The sequence below is a fragment of the Choristoneura fumiferana genome, chromosome 9 (assembly GCF_025370935.1).
Source record: "Choristoneura fumiferana chromosome 9, NRCan_CFum_1, whole genome shotgun sequence".
Classification (NCBI taxonomy): domain Eukaryota; kingdom Metazoa; phylum Arthropoda; class Insecta; order Lepidoptera; family Tortricidae; genus Choristoneura; species Choristoneura fumiferana.
Genome location: NC_133480.1, coordinates 16,599,171 through 16,622,780, shown reverse-complemented (window position 1 = coordinate 16,622,780; position 23,610 = coordinate 16,599,171). Strand labels below are relative to the sequence as shown.

General features: G+C 38.2%; 1 protein-coding gene across 2 annotated transcripts; it reads right to left on the bottom strand.

Moving 5' to 3' along the window:
- Nucleotides 1-9,125: 9,125 nt before the first annotated feature.
- Nucleotides 9,126-22,741, bottom strand: LOC141430867 (sodium channel protein Nach-like). 2 transcript variants are annotated; one of them, XM_074091728.1, is made up of 11 exons: nucleotides 22,720-22,741; nucleotides 21,086-21,346; nucleotides 20,111-20,317; nucleotides 19,593-19,776; nucleotides 19,306-19,451; nucleotides 18,410-18,542; nucleotides 17,834-17,983; nucleotides 16,625-16,814; nucleotides 16,067-16,253; nucleotides 15,202-15,308; nucleotides 9,126-9,262 (listed from the first exon to the last, which is right to left on the bottom strand). In XM_074091728.1, exons 2-11 carry the CDS (start codon nucleotides 21,283-21,285, stop codon nucleotides 9,141-9,143), a joined length of 1,626 nt encoding a protein of 541 aa, XP_073947829.1. In that variant the 5' UTR covers nucleotides 21,286-21,346; nucleotides 22,720-22,741; the 3' UTR covers nucleotides 9,126-9,140. The 2 variants fall into 2 exon arrangements, with proteins under 2 accessions (XP_073947829.1, XP_073947828.1); XM_074091727.1 differs by having other exon boundaries at nucleotides 21,086-21,695; nucleotides 22,720-22,732.
- Between the last annotated feature and the right edge of the window lie 869 nt (nucleotides 22,742-23,610).

Here is a 23,610-nt window from a genome sequence, read left to right as displayed (position 1 = left end):
GATTATTTCGTAACACGTCTAATTTCTATTAGGAAAAAAATATAATAAGATTTTTAAGTCACATATAACTAACAATAAATATGATTACGTATTTTGTTAAACCGATATAACAATAGCAGCAAAAATAAGTACCTACAAAATGTCTCAAAGGACGTTTAAAAGACATACTAAACCTTAACTATACTTACCTTAAATGCCACTATCGTAATTAATTTTTAATTTTTACTTTTGAAAATATGAAGACTTTTTTTAAGTTCCTTAAAAAAATAGGTGGATTTTTCATGTGTTACAAAGAGCATAAATAAAACTAGTAAATTATGAAGTAAATAGGCTTATAGCAATTGGGATGTCCCAATTTTTGACAACGTATAATAAATCGACAACCGTTTGGAGAAATAGGCTTTGTGAAGCGTTTTCAGAAATCAGATTCCAAAAATATGATAAACTGAATTAAATAGACAAAATTTAAGTAACGACCTTCATTTGACCCCTGCAGTGTCCCGACACAAAGGCAGTTATAAAGCAGGTCTACACTCTAAAGCAAATTGACAGTTTGAAATGTTCCTGTCCTGCTTATAATATAATAGCAAAGAGTGACAAAGATAGAACTTTAATCACATGATAAGCACCCGGCTTTAAACAGTTGTCATTATCGTAAAGTCCGAAATGTATACGAGTATTTCCAATGTATTTTTACAAATTAATTTATTAAATTACTACGTTACAAGTAAATATAAAAGAATTGAAATATCAGATTTTAATAAAAAATATCTATTTAAGTAATATCACACCATTAAACAAACAGAAATAATCGAAGCTAAAAGAAGAGAAATAAATGTAACTATTTGTCATGGTTCATTTAGGACCCTAAGCCGTGCTTGTATTATTGACACATAAATAAATAAATAATAAATATCACCGGACAATTCACACCAATTGACCTAGTCCCAAAGTAAGCTTAGCAAAGCTGTGTTATGGGTACTAAGCAACGGATAAATATAATTATATAGATAGATACATACTTAAATACATATTAAACACCCAAGACCCGAGAACAAACATTCGTATTTTTCATACAAATATCTGCCCGACACGGGAATCGAACCCGGGACTCAAACTTCGTAGTCAGGTTCTCTAACCACTAGGCCATCTGGTCGTCATTGTAATGCCACAGATTATGTTATGTACGACCGGAATTTTTCTAGGCAATGGAACGTGGCTGTCTCACTGTGACGTCATCCAGCGTATTTCGTAAAAAATATATAAAAAATTAAATACTCATCCAAATTCAAAATCGATGAAAATGGTATCTTAAAATATCCTATTCTTTCCAAAAATAAAATAAAAACTATAGATTTTTTTTGGTGCATCCCAATGAGGGCTATCGCGAATGAATTCGCCGCTAGAGGCGCTAGTGTAGCGTGAGGTCTCCGAAATGTCAAATCTCATAGTTTTTGGGTGAGCTACGCGGGTTTATTTATAAATAGAATAATTTTGTGAATATTTTGCAATATCTGAAATTAATTATGGCAAATATGCGTTCCGGGGCAATGAATGTCTGTGTTTGAGACAGTTTGTCTTTCGGAACCTTTGTCCTCCCTTTTTCCGAATAAAACGGGACTTTGCAACACTGTGGCATGCTCGATATTTTTATGCTACGGTTTAAAGGTGTATTAAATATGATTTTAATCTAAACTTTGTATTCACGCCCGTAATAACAGACTTTGAAAGCCATACTTAAAAACCTCACGCAACAGTGCGCCATCTAGTGAGACAAAAAACGATAGCCCTCATTTCGCCTGATTTTTACAGACCTATTAAAGATTTTTTTTTTAATTTTACTGTCGCGGTCATAAATTTTGGTGGATTATTGAAGAATATATTTGCAAATTACCTGACTTAATTTTTAATGCGAAAAAAAATTGCTTCTTACCCGACTGCCCGAAGGAGGGTTATGTTTTTTGATTTAATGTTGATTGAAAATGTTAGGTGACTGGGGTAATACCTACTACGCAGTGTGATCTCTAAAATAAACATTATAAATGTACTGTCAATTTAGCATTGTATTAAATACATTTATTATGAAAAAAAAACAATAAATACATGTCATGATTTTAAAAAGGCGCAAAAAATCTAACCTTTATAATATAATAGCCTCCTTTATCCTAATATTATAAATGCGAAAGTACTCGTAGGTATGTCTGGTGACATAGGATAGATTTATCCTGGAGAATTGTACATTAATTTTCTGCGGGATAAAAATAACCGGATTAATACGGTATTTGACTATTTTGTATATGTTTTATAAATTAAAACTACACAATGCCTGTTAACGAATAGAAAAACAATTTTTAAGCTACCTTTACAAATAACAAAGTTATAAAGGTTTGAAATTCAAGATTCGACAGAGAAAGACATACTGGCATGTGACGTCACACGCCAGTACCGCCATACTTGCTGCATAGAGAAAAGCGTTTGAGAAAAAGACAGGTATATAGATTTTTCAAAAAAACACTATAAATACAATTTTCAACCGATTTAATTTTTCTCTTCGCTGAACACTATCTGTATATCTATATTTTCATAATAATATTAAGATATGGCAAAATCAGGAGTAGTCAAATACCGTATTGCAGACAAAGTCGCGATCAACATCTAAGTAGTAAGCTATAATATAAATATTACTTTAATGTATCTCAAAAAATAACGCTATATAAAATTTCATCGCCTTCTTTTGTATATTTATAAAGCCACAGCCTTAAGCAACTGTCTGAGGGGGTATCGAATAGCGACCAATTATACCTTGATACCTATTTAATTAAGTCCGTAGAACACTCAGCCTGAAGGGACGTAGTTTCAGGTTCAGGTGTAATTACATACACCAATTTGATTGGCCTACCCACTTGGTGATTAGTCGCTACGTAATTTTAATTTTTAACCCCCTACGCAAAAAAGGGGTGTTACAAGTTTGACCGCTATGTGTCTGTGTTTCTGTGTATCTGTCTGTGGCACCGTAGCTCTTAAACGGGTATTTTTTTATTTGAAAGCAGATTTTTTAGCGACGGTTCTTAGACAAGTTTCAACAAAATCGGTTTATCCGTTTTTGAGGTAATGAACTTTGAAGGGATAAATTCGGGGGTTTTTCAACTTTTTTTGTTGGTTAGGTTATTAATTCTTTGTTCTCTCATTTTTTTATAATATGTATTTATTTACAAAACAATGGAAACTTACAGTTTACTTATACCAAATGCGATGTTAATTTAAAAATAATCACATGTAAAAGGGTAATAGGTAACAATACAAAATAATCACAAATACGAGCAATACTAACATAAATAAAGGAAATTTTTAACAAAAACGTAAACCGACTCCAAAAAAATAAAAAAATAAAAAATGGAACCGACTACAAAACCCTTGAAAATATTTTTCTAGCACTAAGTAGGTACAGTCACCAGCATTAATATCTACCACAGCGGAGCGTGCAAAAATATCTGACACGTCCTTCCGGCCCTAGAAATAGAGTCGTATCAGATATTTATGCACGCTTGTTGTGTCAGATATTGGTGCTGGTGACTGTACCTACTAGCTCGAAGTCGGTGCCTCAGCACGAGCCAGCAGGAATCGAACAATAGTTGTCTTTGTCTACCTCACCTAAATACTATGCGTTTCAATCCATCCTGCTGGGTCGTGCTGAGGCCTAGTGGTTTGACCTATCGCCTCTCATCTCTCAGAGGGTCGTGGGTTCAAACCCCGGCTCGCACCTCTGAGTCTTTCGAAATTCATGTGCGGAATTACATTTGAAATTTACCACGAGCTTTGCGGTGAAGGAAAACATCGTGAGGAAACCTGCACATACCTGCGAAGCAATTCACCGGTGCATGTGAAGTTCCCAATCCGCACTGGGCCCGCGTGGGAAGTACGGCCCAAGCCCTCTCATTCTGAGAGGAGGCCTGTGCCCAGCAGTGGGACGTAGGCTGGGATGATGATGATGACTTAAACCTTAATTTGGGTTCAGTTATAAGTTAAAGAGTTATACTGAGATAGACTCAATTCGATCTTCAATAACAAACTTTGTACCAAAACATAGATATACTTTAAAAAGGAGATTACGTTAAATTATGCTAGTATTTTGTTCATGACAGATCTACAATGTCGTTTAATTATTTGAATCCAAATTATCTCGACGTTCCAAGAATTATATTTTCCTTTCACAACCATCCAACGTTTTCGAGTCCGCTATCAAACAGCGCGGGAGTCGCCCCGAGCAAATCACTTACAACTGGGGACTATAAATATTGAATTGATTTGTATCGCGACTGCCGACGGCGCGGGATTTGTGAGATACAACGGGGCCAGGAAAACGGCACAAAAGTAATAAGTAATGCTTTATTTACATAGGAAAGAAAATAGTAAATAACCATTAACTTAAAATAAAACTAACCTTAACTTAAAATACCTACATATATTATTATTATAACCTAACAACCTGACCAACACAAAGTTGGAAAACACCCGACTTTGTCACTTCAAATTTCAATATCTCAAAAACGCCTAAACCGATTTTGATAAAACATATCTAAAAACTAACGCTAGAAAACCTGCTTTCAAATAAAAAAATCGCATCCAAATCGGTCCATCCGTTTAAGTGCTACGGTGCACAGACAGACACACAGCGGTCAATCTTATAACACCCCTCTTTTTGGCGTCGGGGGTTAAAAAAGAACTAAATAAAAGTAAAACAAATTATAGGTTGGTATTTAGAGTAGGTATTTTGAGTTTGGGATAGTTTTATTTTTTAAGCTAGAATCTTAGGCAAGGTTTTATTTATTTATTCTGCTGGATAGCAAACGAGCAAGTGGGTCTCCTAATGGTAAGAGATCACCACCGCCCATAGACACCTGCAACACCAGGGTGATGCGCGCGCATGATGGCGGTGAGTCCCGCCGTAATTTTAATCCTGTTTGCTGTCGGTAGCTGATTAACGCTACATTGCCGCGCGCCTTGGCTCTTAAAAAAGAAGACTGTTAGCGACACTTTTATAACTAACTAGAGTTGCAGCGGGTAGCAGCTTCGCACGCGTAAACTATTCGATCTGGTAGTTACAATTTAATTAGTTACAAAATTCCTGTAGGAAATCCCAAAATTTACATCGTAATCTTCATTGAGGTGTTGCGTAACAACTATCCCGTAGGAATATTGGAATAAAAGTAGCCTATGTGTTATTTCAGACATCCAGCTATCTACATACCAAATTTCATGACTCTAAGCCTAGCGTAATCTGGCGCGCGGCAATGAATGGGTAAAGAGCTTTACAGACTGCAATGCAGGATAATGAGTAGATTTCTTTTTCCCTGTATGGCAACACTGGCATAGATATTGTAAATCTGAATAATATTGTAAATCTGTTTTAAAAAAAATATACCTCGTTGAGTTTCTTGCCGGATTCTTCTCAGCAGAGGTTTTTCCGAACCGGTGGTAGATTTTTTTTGATATTCATAAGTTATAGCCTGCTCGTTTTTGGCTCGAAATTCGAACTTGTGATTTTATTTTGCTTAACATACAAAATGTACACACCCAATATCTATTTTCGCAAGTTTTTCGCGATTCCCAAGGTCAAAGAATCGAATTGCTTTAAAATTCCAGAGAAATAATGCGTTGTTTGGGAGAAACGTGTCAAAATAGTGTTGTAGAGCGCCATCCTGCTCTGTCTCGTTTTTTTGTCCCGTTCTGGCGGTTCACTTTTATATTATAGACTCTCGCTAGACAAAAAAAATGGCACGGCTGCGCTCGGTTTTGTAAAACACGAGTTTAACTATATTAACTGTGATTATCGACATTGTAAATAATTTTGTGCGTAAATATTAACAGACTTTGTACTTACTTCTTTCAAGCCTTTCCTTGAAGTGGTGGTGCGGTCTACTGCCATGGACTTCATTCGAGTCGGCTTCATTGAGTTATGCATACGGGTACATAACATACCCACATAGATATATAGGTACGAGTATACGCTAGAAAAACATAACCCACCTTCGGGGCAGTCGGGTGAAAGTTATCTCTATCGCGTTTTCCGTAGCCCAACACTGACCTTTCGAATGACAAAAAACTCTTTGTCATATTCTTTATCAGGGAACTTCCTTACTCAAATAATGGATAATAATAATGGTATATTCGTGCTATTTCCGAGCCCATTATCCGTCTCTTTCGTGCCCAGCCGAAATTTCCATTTGTTTGGCTAGAACATCAGTCTGAAAGTCAGTGTAAAAAACTTGTATAAGATATCCCTTGATGAGAAAAAACCGGCCAAGAGCGTATCGGACACGCCCGAAATAGGGTTTCGTAGCCATTACGAAAAAAAATAAGTAATATTTTTCTAAGGATTTCGTACTTTATACGGAATCTTCCAAGTTTAGGTACATTTTATACCTTAGGCTGCTATTTACTCTTAAACTACTAATAATTCTCAAGCAAACTTAGCCGTTATAGTTTTTCTTTGAAAGTTTAATATATTAACTACCATCCTGAATTTTTACAAATTTTTCCACTTACCGGTTTAGATTTTAGAGGGGGGGGACGCTCGATTTTAATGAAAATTTGCACTTTAAAGTTGAATATTTCGCAAACAAATCACTGAATCGAAAAATCGTCTTAGCAAACTTTTTAGGGTAGGTACCTCTCATAGACGTAAAGTAGAGGTGATATTTTTTTTTCCCATCCAACCTTATAGTGTGGGGTATCGTTGGATAGGTCTTTTAAAATCATTAGGGGGTTGCTATAACGATTTTTCGATTCAGTGATTAGTTTGCAAAATATTCAACTTTAATATGGAAATTTTCATTAAAATCGAGCGTCCTTTAAAATCAAAACTATCGGGTGGTAAAATTTGCAAAAATTGAGAATGGTAGTAAGTATATCAAATTTACAAGGAATATTATAACGGCTAAGGTTGCTTGAGAATTATTAGTAGGTAGTTTAAGAGTAAATAGTAGCCTAAGGTATTAAATGTACCTAAACATAGAAGATTCCGTACACAATACGAAATCCTTAGAAAAATATTACTTGATTTTTTCGTAATGGCTACGGAACCTTATCTTGGACGTGTCCGACACGCTTTTGGCTGGTTTTTATTGACTGTAAACTACGTAAAAGGTTTCACATGTCTTGTGTTGCGAATAAATTTATTTCTTTCTTTACATAAGTACAAATTCGTTAGTGTTACGTTTTAAAGACTCTTTATTTTTCACCTCTTTTTTCAAATTCCTCGGTCGCTAGTTTTAAATAAAGTACAGTGAATATTTTCAGTACTTACAAACTGTCTCCATTTAAGAGACAAAGTCAGGTCTCAAAGCATCCCTCCAGGCGGCGACTGGGTCTCCGTTAGTTCATAAATTAGTTTCGTTATTCTAACAACGCAGCCCTTTCGACCATAGCCTAAAGTGAAACACAAAGAAGGCACTTGTCCCACCGCGGACGATGAGCGAGAAGCGAGCAGAGCGAGTAACTAGAAACGAGTGGGCGAGCAGTGAAAAGCGAGTGTTCGAGCACGACGGGCGATTACTCGCTCCACTTGCTCGAGCCGGGCGGCCGCCAAGCTAACAGCGCTGAGCGAGTTTTTATAGCTCTTGTCGCTGCGATAAAAGATGTAAGAGCGAGTTCTCGCCGGCAGTGTGAACCGCCAGCGATCAACTATTAATATATGTCTCTTTTACTCACACAGGATCTTATATCTTTTGTTCGTTTCTTGAGCGAGAAAATAGTCGATAGCCAATCGTTTCCTCGCCGGCGGTGAGACAACTGCCTAACTACGACGAGAATTGCCCCTGCCCACTATCCTTAACCCGCGGCTTCTCCCGCATTTGAAATAGCTTAACGCCGTCTTAATTCAACTATTGTAAATTATGCCAGTGCAATTTTTAGGGTTCCGGAGCCAAAATGGCAAAAACGGAACCCTTATAGTTTCGCCATGTCTGTCGGTCTGTCCGTCCGCGGCTTTGCTCAGGGACTATCAATGCTAGAAAGCTGTAATTTTGCACGGATATATAATGTAAACTATGCCGACAAAATGGTACAATAAAAACTTCAAAAAAAAATTTGTAGGGTACCTCCCATAGACAAAGTGGAGGTGATTTTTTTTCTCAGCCAACCCTATAGTGTGGGATATCGTGGGATAGGTCTTTTAAAACCATTAGGCGATTTTTCGATTCAGTGATTTGTTTACAAAATATTCAACTTTAAAGAGAAAATAATTTTCATTAAAATCGAGTGTCCCCCCCCCCACTTCTAAAATCTAAACCGGTGGGTGGAAAATTAAAAAAAAAATCAGAATTGTAGTAAGTTTATCAAACTTTCAAGGAAAACTGTAACGGCTAAGTTTGCTTGAGAATTATTAGTAGTTTAAGTAAGAGTAAATAGCAGCCTAAGGTATAAAATATACCTAAACTTGGAAGATTCCATATAAAATACGAAATCTTTAGAAAAATATTACTTATTTTTTTTCGTAATGGCTACGGAGCCCTATTTTGGGCGTGTCCGACACGCTCTTGGCCGGTTTTTAAATATACAACGACAACCGCTTACACTCCGTGACCTCTTAAAAAAACCTTCGGATTTTAGAAGCATTCTTCGAGTATTGACGATAACACGCGATCGTGATAATAATATACGGTTCTGTTCTGTTATCTACTTGCAAAACTTTTCAAAGTTACCGTAAAAAGTTATGTAAAGATTAACCATCAGTATTTAAACTATTTCAAACTAATTGGACTATGCATAATAAAATTAATTCAACCTTAATATAATTAAATATGATAATTTTCGTAATCATTAATCGTGTTTCACGAAATTAAATCTTTTCTTTTATATTTTTGCACAATTTTATTGTCATTTTGACAGATAGAGAGAGAGAGAGAGAGAGAGAGAGAGAGAGAGACGCCATCACAATCGTCTAATATGGCTGTGACTGGCTGTTTAAAGGTTTCGCTTACAAAAAAAATTTACTTACTTTAATCCCTAGAGATTAATAAGGAGCTTTTAGTCCCGATATATGCAGAGACTAAAATAACATTTTAAGAGCATGAGAAGTGGAAAATCCGTTGTTTGCTCGTCTCAATATGTATTAATAAAGCATAAAATTTAAATCACTTTTAATGATAAATTTTGAAATTATTCCAAAATACTACGAAGAATCGCCCAAAGTAGTAAACTGTTTCAACAATGGACCACAAGGAAAAGCCGACGAGCATGCCAGCCAGTCCTCCAACGTTGCCTGCAACAAATAAAACATATCTAAGAACCATCGCTAGAAAACCTGCTTTCAAATAAAAAAAACCGCAAACAAATCGGCCCACCCGTTTAAAAAACGCACAGTTTGGCGCAAGCGTGTATTGGAGGGTCGCAAGTATTGCGATGAAGCCTGGCTCAAGGCACTTGCTGACAAGAGACAGAAACGACACCAAGGCGGTTCTGCACCAACATCTACAAACTTCTCTTGTCAGGCCTGTGGGCGAACATGTCGCTCTCGCATCGGTCTAGTCAGCCATCAAAGACGTTGTGCACAGGCAATACGACAAAATTCGTCCGGATCAGACGTGTAGGCCTGATGATGGTGACCTTTTATCTCGATATTTTAATCTGATATTCAATGTACCTAAAGTCTCATAATTTTCACTCCTAAATCTAAACTTCCGTAGAGACATACAATTTTGTACTGATGTTGGTCAAAACGAAAAAGAAGACCACGTGTAATTTTTTGGGAATTCCATGAAAATTTGGTAATCATGTCAGCCGAAAGACGTCCACTGCTGGACATAGGCCTCCCCAAGGCTCTCCACTCAGACCGGTCTTGTGCTTTCCACATCCAACGCGATCCCGCGATCTTAACCAGGTCGTCGCTCCATCTTGTTGGAGGCCTACCGACAGCTCGTCTCCCTGTCCGCGGACGCCATTCGAGAACCTTCTGACCCCATCGGCCATCAGTCCTGCGAGCAATTTGGTAATATCCCGAACGAAATTTCAATCATTCTTCTGGGGTTGTATCCGGCTCTTATTATTATTATTTTTTTTTATTCGACTGGATGGAAAACGATCAAGTGGGTCTCCTGATGGTAAGAGATCACCACCGCCCATAAACACCTACAACACTAGGGGTATTGCAGATGCGTTGCCAACCTAGAGGCCTAAGATGGGATACCTCAAGTGCCAGTGCCAGTCTTTAAACTAACGCGTGAGACAGCGGAGGAGCAACGTAGTTTTATTTTGATTCATCAAAATATACAAGGCTTCTCCAGCAAAATAACTGAAATCGGTTTATTCCTAGATGCGTTAAATGTAGGAGTAATGTGTATTACTGAGCACTGGTTAAAACAACATGAACTATTATTGAATATTTGTAATTATAGAATCGCCAGCTCTTTTACTAGAAAATCGGCTATACATGGAGGCTCTATGATTATTGTTAAGGACGATTACAAGAGCAAAGAACTAAAAAATGTAGTTCTTTGCTCTTGTAATTTCGTGTGTTGAATTAGAGAATCACATCATATTATGTGTATATAGGCCGCCGTCCTCAGACTTTTTGTCAGTTCGAACCCGTGATGGAAGATGCTTTGAAACAAGTTTTTGCTAGTAGTAAATCTGTCATCGTATGTGGAGATTTTAATGTAAATTTACTAGACTCGGCAAATAGATATTCTGGAAGACTTTTGAATTTATTTAAATCATTTAACTTGTTTCATCTTTTTGAGGAACCAACGAGAGTGACGGCTAACACAGCTACATGTTTAGATAATATTTTCTGCAAGTGTGATGCTATGGACAAGGAAATAATAAACTGTTTTAATTCCGATCACAGCGGCCAAAAAGCCTGTTTTACAATACTTACAGACAATGATCGAGTAATACCTACAGACCCGTTACAGAAGCTCGTGTAGAAAAATTCAAGGAAAATATTATCAACAGCGTTCCTGAGCTTACATGGAGGGAAGTGATCCTAACGTCCTATATAAGAACCTGTCTACAGTAATTAATCGAGAGTTCGAAAAAGTTTTCACATTAAGAACTAAAATGAGAAACGGTAACAAGGCAAAGTTTAGTGACTGGGCCACGGTGGGAATACATAAGAGTAGAACTAGGCTTTACGAACTTTATGAAATGAAAAGTCACAGTCAAGACCCCTCCTTTATAGACTACGTTAGAAAATATTCCAAATTATTTAAAAAAGTATGTATTGCCCAAGGCTGATTATCTAGTAATAAAGTTTAAATCCGCTGAAAGTAAAGTAAAAGCTGTATGGAATGTAATAAATACAGAAACAGGTAAATCTAAGCCCCGTAATTGTCAATTCCAATTAAAAGTGGATGATAGAATATTGACTTCAGATTTAGAAGTGGCGGGTGCTTTTGAAAATTTTTCTCAGATATAGCTGTAAATACGACTCGCGATCTAAAGTCTTCCACTGTGCTGGCTAGTTATCTAAATGAAATTGCGAAGGATAAACGTCTGATTTTGATTTTCAACATACTAACTCTGAAGAGAAATATAAAGACTTTAAATCTTTAAAACTGAAGAATACGGAGGATCTTTGGGGTATTTCTGTTCGAGTTATGCAATCTGTCATCCATATTGTGGCACCCGTACCTAGCCGTCATATTTAATAAGTGCATTGATGATGGTGTGTTCCGGACTTAATGAAATATTAGCCAAAGTGATTCCATTGTTTAAAGCTGGGAGCTCATCTGATCCTGGCAACTTTCGTCCGATATCTGTGCTGCCTGTGCTGAGTAAAGTGTTTGAAAAGATCATGCTTAACCAGCTGCTTCGTCACTTCAATGTAAACAACCTACTACACAGTCAGCAATTCGGTTTCACAAAAGGCCGTTCGACAACAGATGCAGCCGCAAGTCTCATGAAGTACATTTATGATGCATGGAAAATTCGCAAGATGCAATAGGAATATTTGCGACCTCTCAAGGGCCTTCGATTGCGTGAGCATGAGACTTATCCGCAAACTGCAACACTATGGACTTTCAGCTAAAGCACTTAACCTGGTAAGTCTTATCTCAGCCAAAGAATTCAAAAAGTGGACATAAATAGAACGCAGTCAGCTGGCTCAGCGGTGAGCTTGGAGTTCCACAAGGCTCCATTTTGGTCCATTTCTCTTTCTAGTATATATAAATGACCTGCCCCACTTGCTAGAACAGAAATGTAACATAGTATTGTTTGCAGATGATACTTCTTTGATATTCAAAGTAAACAGCAACAAGAAAGATCCAACCCACATCAATGAGACTTTAGCAGAGGCGCTAAACTGGTTCACCGCTAACAATTTATTACTAAATGCAGCTAAAACTAAGTGTATAAAATTTTCGTTGCCTAATGTGAGACAGTTTGAAACAACTATTTCCTTAAACGGAGTGAATCTGAAACTTGTGCATGAGACTGTTTTCTTGGTCTTACGTTGATCGTAATTTACAATGGAGCCCGCATATTTCTGGTCTTGCTGGTAGATTGAGCTCTGCCGCCTATGCTGTACGAAGAATCAGACAATTTACCAACGTTGAAACTGCCCGGCTAGTTTATTTCAGTTATTTTCACAGCATAATGTCCTATGGTATGCTGATTTGGGGCAAGGCAGCCGACATAGAAACTATCTTCATTCTACAGAAGAGGGCTCCGGTCTATCTACAACCTTGGCTCCCGAGATTCACTAAGAAACGCTTCAAGGAGATAAACATCCTCACAGTACTTCACAGTATATACATGATGTAATTGTATACACAACAGAATATCGAGTCCTTTAAAAAAGTGTCAGACGTACATTGATATCAATACTCGTAATAAGCACAACTTGCCGTTCCAAAATCCGTTTACGGAAAGTAAGCAAATCTTTTGGGGAAACTGTGTGAGATTTTACAATAAAGTTCCTGTAGAAGCATGGAAATTGCCACACAACCTCTTTAAAGAATACATAAAGAGTGCACTTCTGAAGAAAGCTTACTATAAAAGTTGAGGAGTACTTATGTGATGAGCATGGCCTAAACTGAAAGCCGATGAAAATTAGGATGTTGATGTGTGATGTGAATGTATTCGTGTTTGTGTATGTGTGTGTGTTTATGTCGGTGTATAAATAAGTGTTGAAGTGTGACTTGGCAGTGTCCCGGCGCATTTCGTGTTCCTTTCTGGTTCTGTTGCCGTTGTCCACGTTGCAGAATTTAATTTAAAAAATTTATTGGTTTGACATTTGGAGACCTTATACATCTCCATTTCTTATTTTAATAATTATTTTAGTTTTGACATTGGAGGCTTTTTACACCTCTGAAGATTGTATAATTTGGTTAATTAAATTAGTTACTTTGACATTCAGAGACTATATACATCTCTGAATTATTTAGATTAGAATTTATTTATTGTTAACTCAGGACTTTCTACATCCCCTTGCTATATAGTAAATTTATTATTAACTCAGGGACTTTATACATCCCCTTGCTATATTTAAGGCTGTATATTGTTAAGCTTATGGATTTTAAACGTGTATTTTTAGTTTAATTTCTAGCACAGGCCCGCGACTCGAAGCTCCCAAGACGATCCCATAGAGCTTATGGGAACGGAAGCAATACCATGCACTCGGTACCGCTCTGCTTTCAAAGCATGACATGACGTGTGAGCTAACTTGGGGCGGCAGACGTGAGCTTGCCTTCGGAATCCAAAAGTTTAATGGTTACTTGACCTGAAATGTTAATTTCAGAATTAAATTATTTATTATTTTTTTTTTTAATTTATGACGGTGGAAGCATTCTACACTTCCACCAGAGATTATAGTTAGAGTTAGTTGTGTAACTAAGGGACCCCATACATCCTGTATTATTATATTATTATTTTGTATTTCTTTTACTGTATAGGTACTCTAGTTTTTAAGTATTTTATTGTAATATTTTATGTTGAAAAAATGACTTTCTGCCAAGTTTCTTGCGCGGCGCATTCTTCTGGCCAATGATGGTCTTTCCGAAAGCGCTGGTAGTTTTAAAAAATGACGTGTAAAAGTGCCCATTGCGGCCTATTTACTGATATAAATGATTTTGATTTTGATTTTGATTTTTTCCCAGTAATTTTACCGGTGTCTTACTTCCAGCCGAAACACCAACAGTGCAAGCACTGCTGCTTACGGCAGGATTAGCGAGCAAGATGGGTAGCAATCCGGGCGGACCTTGCACAAGGTCCCTACCACCTGCCATTTATTATTTCTCCCACACCAATTAGTCAGTCATTCCACAAAATTGACAATACTTACTGATAATATTACAAACTAAATATATTTTTAACTGACTTCAAAAAGGAGGTTCTATGTTCGACTGAATGTATTTTTTTTACTTTTTTATGTATGTTCACCGATTACTCCGCCAATTATTAAACCGATTTTAAAAAAGCTTTTTTTGTTTGAATGGTATGCTTTCAAAGTAGTCCCACCATTGGCACTACGTTAAGATCTGATGAAGGGATCTGAGAAAAATCGAGGGCAACCTTAAAATTTCAAGGCACACCTACGGCGGTTTTGGCATTTTAGCATCAAGTCAAGCATTTACATTCAGAAAGTATCATTTGGTGAATTGGACCTGATGAAGAAGACCGTAGATGTAGATGGCCAACGGAACTCGTCAAAGCTAAGTAATGCTCGCGCGTCTATGGATGAATGTATACCTAGATAAGCGACTAAAAAGAAGCTTTAAGTTAATGATTCTTTCGAACTAATCTGATGCTGAAGCCGGAAGGTAGGCAACGGAGCTCTGTTATAAAACAACTTAACTAAGCCGTGTTTGAGCTTAATGGAATCGTTATGAGAAGTATTTTGACTAAAAATAACTAAAAAGTGATAAATAAAGAAAATAAAAAAAAAGGAAAACGACTCCAAAATATATATTTTTTTGCAAAAATGAAAGCGACTACAAAAACCTTGAAAATAATTTTCTAGGTACCTACCTATACTAGCTTGAAGTCGGTGCCTCAGCACGAACCAGCAGGAGTGATTGAAGCCGAATATAATTATAGTTGAGGTAGACGACTATAGTTCCACTCCTGCTGGCTCGTGCTATGCACGACTTCAAGCTAGTAGTACCTATAAAATTATTTTCAAGGTTTTGTAATCGGTTCCATTTTTTGTTTTTTTTTCCCCTTCAGGAATCTACCCAATCCTTTGACGAATTGGAAACTTACTCAACATCTCGTACCAATAGGAGACCACGTCGAGCCTGTTGAGAACCCCGTCCAGCGTTGGGTGGTAAAGCATCACTACACATACGTTTTTCTTATTCAAGCCAGCCCTGTAGAAAGAACTTGAGTTTAAAAGATCGACCACACGGCACTAAATTCATTGTAGAATCATATTATTATATAACCGTTAGGGGTGATTTCTTAAAGTGGCGACTGAGGACATCCTGAAAGTTGCAGGCAAAGAAGAGAGGTAGAAGCGGCGGATCCAAGAGACGAGTTATCGTTCGTTGCAGCGTTTATAGGGGGAAACATTTGTTCCGCAGTGGAAGACTTCTGGCTGATGATCGTAAATAAAGCGACGTGCTTCATGCGTCAAAACGTATACTTCCAAACCGGTGCTTGAAATACGGATTGATTGAGCGTAAACGTTTTTGAGCAATGGTGTGGAAACCGATAGAAATGTGACACGTGAGAAACGTTATTGCGTTTACATGTCCACAGCGTATTTTGAGCAGTGGCGTAGGCGGTACGAATAGAAATGTGTCGCATGAGGCACGTCATTGCGTTTACATTTCCACAGAGTATTTTGAGCAGTTGTGTGGAGGGCACGCGATAAATATGTGACGCATCATAAGGCACGTCATTGCGCTTACATATATTTTGACCAGTGGTGTGGTCAGAACGCGATAGAAATGGGAACCATGAGGCACTGTCATTGCGTTTAGGTACATAACAACAGCGTATGTTTAAGCAGTAGTATAGACGGCACGCGTCAAAAATGTAACGCATGAGGCACGTCATTGCGTTTAAATCATCATCGGCCTATCTTTCCACTGCTGGAGATAGGTTATAGTTACTTCTTACTTACTGGTACTCGTATTCTATCGCCTTGTTTGGGTAGTGGGCGAACTCGACAGGAGTCCAAAAGGACTTGAGGTCGTAACGCGTGAACTCGCAGTCGGGCAAGCAGTCCGGGCAGTCCAGGGAATCCTGGAGTTCCTCCTCCAGCCCTCTTGAGGACTCTCTGTCACGCGGGAACAAGTAGAAAAATTTGTCTGGAAGATCAAACAAATTCTATTAATATTGGCTATAGTGGCGCGGGCAATATGATTTTGCCTCCTAAGTGTTGATCTATCGCTATTCCGTGGAAACTATGCAATTTTTTGGGATAAGTCGCAAACCCCAAAGGACGGCAGCAGGTCGGGAGTGGGTCGGGTCGGGAGTGCGCGGGCCTATTTATGTAGCTACATATATATGAACAATATCCAGCGACGGCGGGCGCGGGGCGGGTTGTGCACGGGCGCCACGGTATCATGTTGTTCATATACAGCCACATAAATAGGCCTGCCGCGAACCCGACCCGCACCCGTCCTGTGTGTGTTTTCCGCTTCAGTGAGGTTAACGGAGAAGGAGGAGTTAGACTTACCCCTAAACTTGTTAAGACAGTGCAGATTCTCAAGCGTGCAGTTTGGTGCTTGAATGTCAGTCGGCAGGAAGTACGGGACACATCTGCAGAGCTTCAGGAAGGTTTTGATACGGCACTGCACGAGGCAGGCGCTGTAGGAGTACATATCCTTGTATATCTCCGGTTTTTCGTCTTTGAAAAGACATTTTCTCTGAAAAAAGTTGACAGATGAACCAGTTTGTTGAGGTTCATAGGTCAGCCGAAAGCTTGCTTTTAAACAAAGCCCTCTCCTTAAGAACGCCCTACACGGCGTGAATTGAGTTAGCAGCAGGGTAGACAACGCTAGTGCTGGTGGCGCGCTGCTGCGGCGCAATCTACCAAGTGCCTACACTCTGGAATCGACCCATCATCATCATCACCATCATCAGCCTATAGCAGTCCACTGCTGGACATAGGCCTCCCCCAAAGAGCGCCATTGCGCCCTGTCCTCGGCTAGACGCATCCAGCTTCTGCCAACAACCTTTGGCAAATCGTCACTCCACCTGGCCGGAGGGCGCCCTACACTACGTTTGCCAAGACGCGGTCCGGTTGTCGGTTCTTCAACAGATATGACCAGCCCACTGCCACTTCAACTTGCTAATTCTCTGAGCTATGTCGATGATTTCTGTGTCGGATAGCCTCGTTGCGGATTCTATCTTTCAGAAACTCCGAGCATAGCTCGTTCCATAGCTCGCTGAGCGACCTTTTTCTTTGGTTTTTGTTTTTAGCTTGAAATAAACAGCTTATTTTTTTTTTTTTTACCTTGATGTGGTGGATTAGCCGTGCTGTGAGTGTCCACGTTTCAGCTCCGACCCAATGCACACCAATGAGAAAGCCATTATGAACAACTCGCCACTTCTATAAAAACGTTACCTCTCACTTCGCTAGACATCCACTCACTCACTAAGACTTATTTTTCTTTTTAGTTTTTATTAAGGCAATCGAAGTTTTGATTTTTATAAATTTAGTACCTGGGCGAACGAGCTATGCTCGAGCTAAAACTCTACAATCGGCGTTTTCCTAGAGATAAGACCAAGCTAGGTCGATTTGTCATCACCGAAAGCCCCCACATACAAAATTTCATTGAAATAGTTGGAGCCGTTTCCGAGAATATATAATTGCTCGTATAAAGGTATTAGATAGATAGATTATTATAAATTTGACATTGATTCGATGATGAAGGCTACTTACGATGTGAGCTGGATACTTCCTGACCTCCGGGGCAGCTTCCTGCTTCGTCGAGTGTAACTGAAAGTAACAAATTTCGTTCGCCTGCACCGTTCGGTGCGCGATACGCCCAGTGCTCGGATCCGGATAATACGATGGATCAAATATAAAAAGCTAAAAAAACTTTGCCGATTAATGCTCAAGAACTGTCATTGGTGTCAATTTATTAACCCCCGACGCAAAAAGAGGAGTGATATAAGTTTGACCGCTACGTGTGTCTGTGTGTCTGTCTGTGGCACCGTAGATCTTAAACGGATAGACCGATTTGAATGCGTTTTTTTCATTTGAAATCAGATTTTCTAGCAATGGTTCTTAGACATGTTTCATCAAAATCGGTTTAGCCGTTTATGAGATATTGAACTTTGAAGTGACAAAGTTGGGGGGGGTTTCCAACTTTTTGTTGGTTAGGTTATATAAATGTGTCTAGTAAATAGTATTTTTTCTGTCTTATTTTGTCGGAAAGTTCGTACTTATTTATCTTGTTTTCTATCAATTTCGGGTACGGAACCCTGAAAAGGAGGTTCCGTTTCTGATACTTACTTCAAAACCTTCAAGACTGCGTACAGGGTAAGCATAGTCGTTGACTATAGGATCCAGGACTAAACCCAGACCATAGTGAGGGCCTGCGAGAGCCTGCTTCTTTACAAAACCTACGGTGTTTGAAGATTCTTTACTGAAAAAAAAATGCTATCAAGCCACTTACACCCTTAGAGCGATTTCAGATTTTCCGATCTGATATCGATATCGGACGCCGATACGATATCGGGGCAAGTAAAATGTGTGTATTTAATATGTACACTTTCATGTCCGACCCAATATCGGATATCGGAGCCGACACCGATTGTCTCGGAAAGATTTTGTCGGAAATATGTGAAAACAGCACATGGTGTTGGCTATCGGGTGTCGACCATCGTCATCTATATCAGATCGGATACCTATATCAGATCGGATAATCTGAAAATGCTCTTATTCCATCAGTTTTCTGTTAAGGCCCTGATCGACGGGCAAGTAAAACCGCGGTTTTGCGGCTCGTCACTCAAGCTCGCCGGTGTATCCATACAATACCGTGGTTTTATATGCCGACGAGCGCGAACGCGTGGAGGTATCAAGCTGAATATAATATCAAAATTACTTAAGTTGGCTAGTTGAGGCCTGCCAATGCTTCATCTTCCGATGCATGGTCGCCATTCGAAAACCCATCAGCCCCAACAGCCATCTGTTCTCCATAGCTCAGTGGTCCAATGATATTATTATTGGTAAAATGGCACTAGTGAGGTATTGGTTGGCAATGCAATGTGTAATTTTCATTACGAAATAAATCAATCTAATCTAAAGCTGGGATTGAAAGAAGGCTGAAGATTGAAGCCCGTGTGGGAGAGTCTTATGGCCATCAGTCGGCTAATGCAAGATGATGATGATAATTATGTCAGGCGTACCTGCCAGCAGAGTTTCGCTCAAGTACATAGTTGAAAACACAGCAGTGCCCGCGCGCGGTTCGACGTATTGTGAACAACTCGTTGCAATTTATAGAGAACGTTGCCCATGAGCATTTCTGTATTAACATACTGCAGTTTGGAGCTAGCTGGAAAAATAATTAATTTCGATACTAAGAACGCACTGGTATAAGCTGAGTCACTTAAAGTTTTAATAGTTTGTTCTTTTGAAAGATAGAAAAAAACAGTTAACATTTTAAATTGGAACTTAAGTTTTATTGAAAGTATACCTGTTCCATGCGTCCGATGACACGATCGGAGTCAAACGTCGCGTGATTGGGGCTATTGATAAGATACTCGAAATGGTTAATGAAATAGTCATCGTAACTAAAATCCAGTAACCTGCCAGTTTGCTTGACGAACTCTTCGATGTCTTCTAATAAAGCGTTGCGGAAGTATGGTGACGATCCTTGGCTGCAAAATGAACATTTTGTAATTCACCGTTCATAGGGTGTCTCGGCAGTTTTTGTGGGAACCATTTACTTTTTTACAATATAGTGGATAAGAGGGCACTGAGTTTTTAGCGCTGATCAATATAGAGGGGGAAGGAATGGGAGGGGAGGATAGAAGAGAAAGGAATTAGATAGACAGATCCTCAAATTATCTTACATTTTATGAGTTTAAAAACTAACTAGTAATGATACAGCAAGAGATTAAATGCAATAAATGCGCTAAAAGCTCGGCGCGTCTCATGCTAAAAGAAAAAAAAACGAGGTATGAATTATCTGACAATCTAAGCTAGACTTACATATCACGCGCTACAATTTTGACAGCCTCCTTGCTAATTCGGTTAATGCTGCAGACCGCGACAGCAGGGAAGTCGATCTCCGAGATAGGATAATTAGTGGAGGCCAAGGAGACGATCAAAGGGTTCGAGATGTTGTCAATGGCGAGGTATGCCACGTAAAAGCCAAAGAGAATGCACGAGAGAGAAAAAAGAACAGCCCACATCAATCTAAGAGACAGAAGAGAAACAAGTAACATAATAACAAATGTAATGCATAATGGATTTGCATTGTATTTTATCAGAAAAGTTCTTATTTATTCATCATCATTGTATCAGCCGCAAGACATCTACTGTTGGACATAGGCCTCCCCCATAGACCTCCGGTTGTCTCGATTGGAAGCGGCTTGCAGCCACTGTGAACCCGCGGCTTTAACCAAGTCATCCGTCCATCTCGTTGGTGGACGTCCTACGCTGCGCTTGCCGATCCGCGGTCTCCACTCGAGAACCTTTCAGCCCCAATCCGTGCTCCGTGCCTGCCCATTGCCACTTCAACGAGCTAATTCGTATTTATTGTGCTCTCTCGCTTAGATTCAGCACCCATAGTACCCGTAGACACATCATTACACCTCTCCATTTCTTCCATGGATATCGTAAGAGGCGACAAAGGATATAGGTTAAGGTATACCGTAGGCGACAGGCTAACAACCCGTCACTATTGTACCGTTTTTGTCAAACTTTAAACCTGAAATTGCTAAAAGTGGCTCCGAAGCTGTAACGTTTCGTGTGCTCTGCCTACCCCATTTGGGAATACAGGCGTGATGTTGGTATGTGTGTATTTAAATATTCGAGGAAACTGAACTACGTACCAGAGTGGGACCTTTTCATAATCAATTTCGCTATGATTTCTTTGGCAGATGTAGGGATGTCAACATGACTTAACAGCACAAAGGTTCCACCCTGATTCGTCATTCAGTTTCCTCCACTGTACATACTAACCGTTCTGTCATACGGATACCATCCCCAAATAACTTGCTTATGATTGACAATGACGGTTGCTTCACGTACTCTCTCATATTGTCCTTGAAGCTCTTCCACAATATTGCATCCAGGTGCAACTGGAGCCTAGCCTTGTGTTTTACGTATCTATACTTCTTCCACCATATTTCTTTGTTATTCATAGTTTCTATAGTCATCATTGTTATCCAAACACTGAACTGTGATTCATATATTCACTTTTTTATTACACTTTATATATACCTACGACTCCAATTAATTTTCGTATGACAAGGATGCGTAAATATTACACTTCCACTGAAGGTACTTAAATATATTTTATTTAAATGATATCATGATCGGCAATATCCTCTCTGAAGATGTTTAGAGTTCTTCCAGGTACCAGTTAGGTAAGAGTTAGGGGAACTAAAAGAATTTCTTTGCTCTTATGATGCAGTTCCTCCACCCAGCCCATCTATCACCAGAATACACTGACGCTTTTCGAATTCAACCAGAGCTCATCTTCAGAGCAACACAACCGTACACCATACTACCAGATGTTAGACTTAAAAATTATTTTAGTTCATTGATATGAGCCTCCGCAAAGTAACGCCTGATTAAATAAATTAGGAGTTAGGTTACCAAAGAACCCCCAACGTCCGTTCTAATAAAAAATATTTCTAATTTTCTTTATTTGTTAGTTAAAAGAATTGTAAACTTTATGTCAATCCAACTATGTGTATTCTATGTGTATTTGTTTACAGAAAATAAATTTTCACTTAAACCATTTAGCTGGGTTATTGACATTTTATTTTCCTTAAAATTAAAAAATAGTTACTGCTTTAATAATTGAATAAACAGTCTTTGGAATTAAATCAAGTATTATATATTATAATAAAATAGACAGAAATACTTTAATCTATTCAGTTGATAAATTAATCGATTTACTGAACAGATTAATTATTTTGCAATGTTCTAGGTTTTCACATCATTAAATGGCTGTGGCCGGGTTAATGGCGTCTTTGTTTACCCTTTCTATAAATTGGATTGACATAACGTATAATCCATTTTTTTAATTATATTCTGCCAAGTTTCTTGCGGCGCAGCTTCTTGACTTTGACAATGATGGTCTTACCGAGAGCGCTGATAGTACAAAAAAGTTATAGTTACTTGTCTTAAAAGAGCCTTTTGTGGTCTACTTACAAAATAAAATTAACAGAGTGAGTCTCTGGTATGGGAACTATAAATTTTACCGTCTTAACATAGATTGGGGAATAAGATAATGATAGCAATTCAGATAGACACAATATCCTACAACCCGCTAAATTCATGTTTAATAGGTTTTTCAATATTATTGAAAACAATAATAAATGTCAATGTCAGTATTCGACTGGAAGGCAAATATTATTGAAAACAATAATAAATGTCAATGTCAGTATTCCGACTGGACACATAATGTCTGCAGTACATTGCTGGCTCGATTACTTTTGTTAGGAACTTAGAAAAAAAAACATTTTCATTTATTGAAACCATTTAGACCTAATTACTGATTAATTAAAGGCTGTATATTTTAATTTTTTGCTTATATAACAGGCCACACCCTGTTTATTTAAAAGGTAATCTTGCGAAGAACTGACTGCAATGCACAGTAGGTCACCACCACAGACTAACAAGCGATAAGAATATCATAACAACCCTACATGAGTAAATAATAAGACTATTTATAAATAAATGGTCAATAGTGAAACGAAATGGTATTCGAAGGGTTCCGCTCCACTGTGCATACATTTAAAGATACACATTGATAGACACTCCATAAAAACAAAAGTTTTGTTAATATAGATAACTAATTGGTTAATTAGAATTTATTAATCTAAAGATACAGCCACATAGCTAAAAATGCAACCGCGCATAATATGACTAATAAGCCATTTTCAGTAAGAAAAGAGGAAAAGAGAGAGAGAGATTTACACATGTTTGATACACAGGGTAAACTACATTGAGAAGGAAAACATTATAAAAAACATTGGGCCCTAATTAGCATAATGTTGCAGCAAGCCGACACAGGTTTTCACCGTTAAAAACCTACGAAGATATGAAAAAAAATTGCCTTTCATAAAAAATGCTTCTTATAATTATAACAGATACAGATGATCACACAAACGGACAGAGTAACAGTTAAACCTTTGTAGCAAGATACCGATAATATTCTTATAAACTCATGAAGACAAAGTATTTATTGTTTAATATATCTTGGCATGGATCCCTAAAAATGATTAGCAATCTAGCGTTAAAACAATGGACTGGTAATTAGCCTATTGAGCGTCGCGTGTTTTATCTAGTGATAAGTATAAAGTACCTTTCGAATCGTGACCGTTTGCGGAACGTTTACATCAATACATACATTTCACCACTAAATAACCACGTTCAACTAACGACAAAGAACTAACAATGAAACCATATTTCCTAAATAAATAAATAAAGGAAGAAATAGTTCAAAAGTTCACATACAAAAATCATAGGAATCG